At 43.4% G+C, this 2,500-nt stretch overlaps 1 protein-coding gene across 1 annotated transcript in view; it reads left to right on the top strand.

Moving 5' to 3' along the window:
- LOC122251907 (venom protease) overlaps positions 1-2,500 on the top strand; it is an 8,634-nt gene that overhangs the window by 1,605 nt on the left and 4,529 nt on the right. Inside the window, exons 2-5 of the mRNA XM_086546853.1 lie at positions 227-400; positions 1,115-1,186; positions 1,994-2,087; positions 2,288-2,471. Of these exons, the coding sequence (XP_086402979.1) occupies positions 227-400; positions 1,115-1,186; positions 1,994-2,087; positions 2,288-2,471 (524 nt within the window). The remainder of the gene's footprint in view (positions 1-226; positions 401-1,114; positions 1,187-1,993; positions 2,088-2,287; positions 2,472-2,500) is intronic.

Genomic DNA, 2,500 nt, shown 5'->3' with positions numbered 1-2,500 from the left:
ACCCTCCCCCCCTCTCTCTTACCCTCTCCCCCATCCCGTCTGACCTCCTCCTCTTTCTCCTCCTCCTCCCTTCTTCCCCTCGCTCCCCCTCCTGACTATCTTCCTGATTCTAATCCCTCCCTCTCCCCACCCCCTTCTCCTCCCTTACCCCGTCCCCTCCACCCCTCCTCCCCTTCCTCTCCGTACTCCCACCTCTACCCCCCTCCCCGCCTCCCTCCCTCCACAGACATCATATTCCCCCAAGAGGAGTTCGAGAGCTGTCAGCTTCGCTCCGGTCGCCAAGGGATATGTAGGCTTATCAGTTCGTGTCCCGCGGTTCTTCAGACGTTTCCCGCTGAGAACCCGGTCCACTGCGGGTTCGTCGGGAGGGAACCGCTCATCTGCTGTCCTCCTACCACGAGTAAGGGAATGGTTCTTGACTGCTTGTTTGGGTTTGTTGTTTTTTTGGGCGTTTTGTTTTATTTCTTTTTTGGGTTGTTTGGTTCTAGCTTAATTAATAGTTTAATCTATTATATATATATATATATATATATATATATATATATATATATATATATAATTCAATAAACATTATACATACAATTAAGTTTTAGCACTGATGCCACATTTTTTTAAGTCTTAGTACTAAGAGTTGAGAAATCAATGCTTGATAAATCTATTTTTAACGATATTTTGTTAACTGATTTAGTCTTTTTGTGTTTATTTGGTTGCTTTATCCTTTTCTCTATTCAGTTAGTTGAGGAACTAATAATTTATCATTAATATGGCGAGAATGAGTATGTTTTTTCCTTGTGTTCAACATTTTTGTGATATTATTTGTTGTGTATTTGTAAATTTTACTTTTTTCCTTTGTTAAGTCACAAATTCTATTTCCTTTGTTTTATGCAACACACTACTCTTTACTGCTAGATTAAATCATACATCTTTATCTTTTGATAAGAGAATTTATTGATATATGATAAAGTTTATTTTGTTAAGTCACGCACTGATTTCCGTATAAATTTTATTTCGATATGATGTTTCATCTAATATTCTAGTTCAGAGAGATTTGCGAAGGCGAATCGAATCTTCTTCCGTTTGCACACTCTAACATATAAATCTGTTGCATTTATAGAAGGCGTGACTGAGGACCCAAGTGTGCCTCTCAACCCCATTCTGGACATCTCTCAACCTCGAGTTAATTTTGGTGAGATATCGTTAAGTTTTGAATCATTACCATGCAATCTTATTTTCAGGATAAATATGCCGATCTGTGGTAATCGAATAGATAATTTGTTATGAATATAGATATATAGATATATGCATGCAACCTAGTGGCTATTAATGATATATATGAATATATGAATGTTGATAGATGGGTGTGTATATATATATAAACATATCCGATTATACAGATAGATATACATTTCAAAAACAGCGAAGCTCCCTCATGGTAACATTTTCAAAGCTTAGTCATACCCTTCCCAGACCTATAATAATCACAATTAACAAATGCATTTATCCTACAACTAACTAACCGCAACATCCTGGCCTTCAGTGTGCGGGAAGCGAAGAATAATACGCTTGTGGTTCGCGCCGGTAGATGGAACCTCCGGCGCCGGCTTCAGCGTTCTTGATTTTCCCGATAAACTAATAGGGGGTTCGGCCGCTGCTCGGAATGCCTGGCCGTTCATGGTCTGTTTGAATTTGGATGCGTTGCAGAGGGATGTCTTAAGTGTTGCTACTTGATGTTGCTACTGTTGTTGTAGTTTTGATTTATTTTTTTCGTTGGTTGTGTTTGGGTTTGGTTTTTAATTGTAGGAATCTTTATTTGTAGTTGATTACTGTAGCGGTGATGGGGAGGGTGCCGTTTGATATTGTTGTGATAGAAGGTGTTTTGGTTCAAATTAATGTATCACATCCGTGTGTGTGTTTGTGTGTGTGTGTAAAGAAAGAAAGAGCGCACGCTATGCACCGTGCATTCGCATTTCTACTAATCTACCCCCACCCCCAGAGTGCGGGGACTCTACTCCCATCCAGGTGCGCCCCCTCCTGGTCTCCGTGGGCCCCCCCTTCCCCACAGCTCCGGAACCGCCTGTAGACCTTTCGTAAGTCCTGCCAAGACCCTTTTGTTCTTCAGGAGAGAGAGAGACAGACAGACAGACTGTATGTCACCATGGATGTCTCTACAGATGGGCGAACACTGTACACGTCTTTGTACATACAATGCATAACCCTGTGCCCATATGCCCATCCCCTCCCCACACCCCCATCTCCCCGCCCGCCTAACCCACCCTTCCCACCGCAGTCTGAACCGCCTGCTGGAGGATCTACAGGGTAAGGGCTTCGACATCACCGACGTAGAGCGAGATGGCGAGCGAGTCGTGAGCTTCGCTTGGTCGAACGGCACTCACTCGGGTTTCGAGAGTCCGAGGATTATCGCCGCTGCCATTGGAGGCCGGACTGCCAGATTCGTGCTCGCGAAGTATATGGTGTGTGTGTGTGTGTGTGTGTGTTGGGG

Source organism: Penaeus japonicus, unplaced genomic scaffold (genome assembly GCF_977035675.1).
Source record: "Penaeus japonicus unplaced genomic scaffold, GWHDUDI00000001_assembly GWHDUDI00000018, whole genome shotgun sequence".
Classification (NCBI taxonomy): Eukaryota; Metazoa; Arthropoda; class Malacostraca; order Decapoda; family Penaeidae; genus Penaeus; species Penaeus japonicus.
The sequence above is the reverse complement of the archived record's forward strand: the minus strand, read 5'-3'. Positions and strand labels throughout refer to the sequence as shown.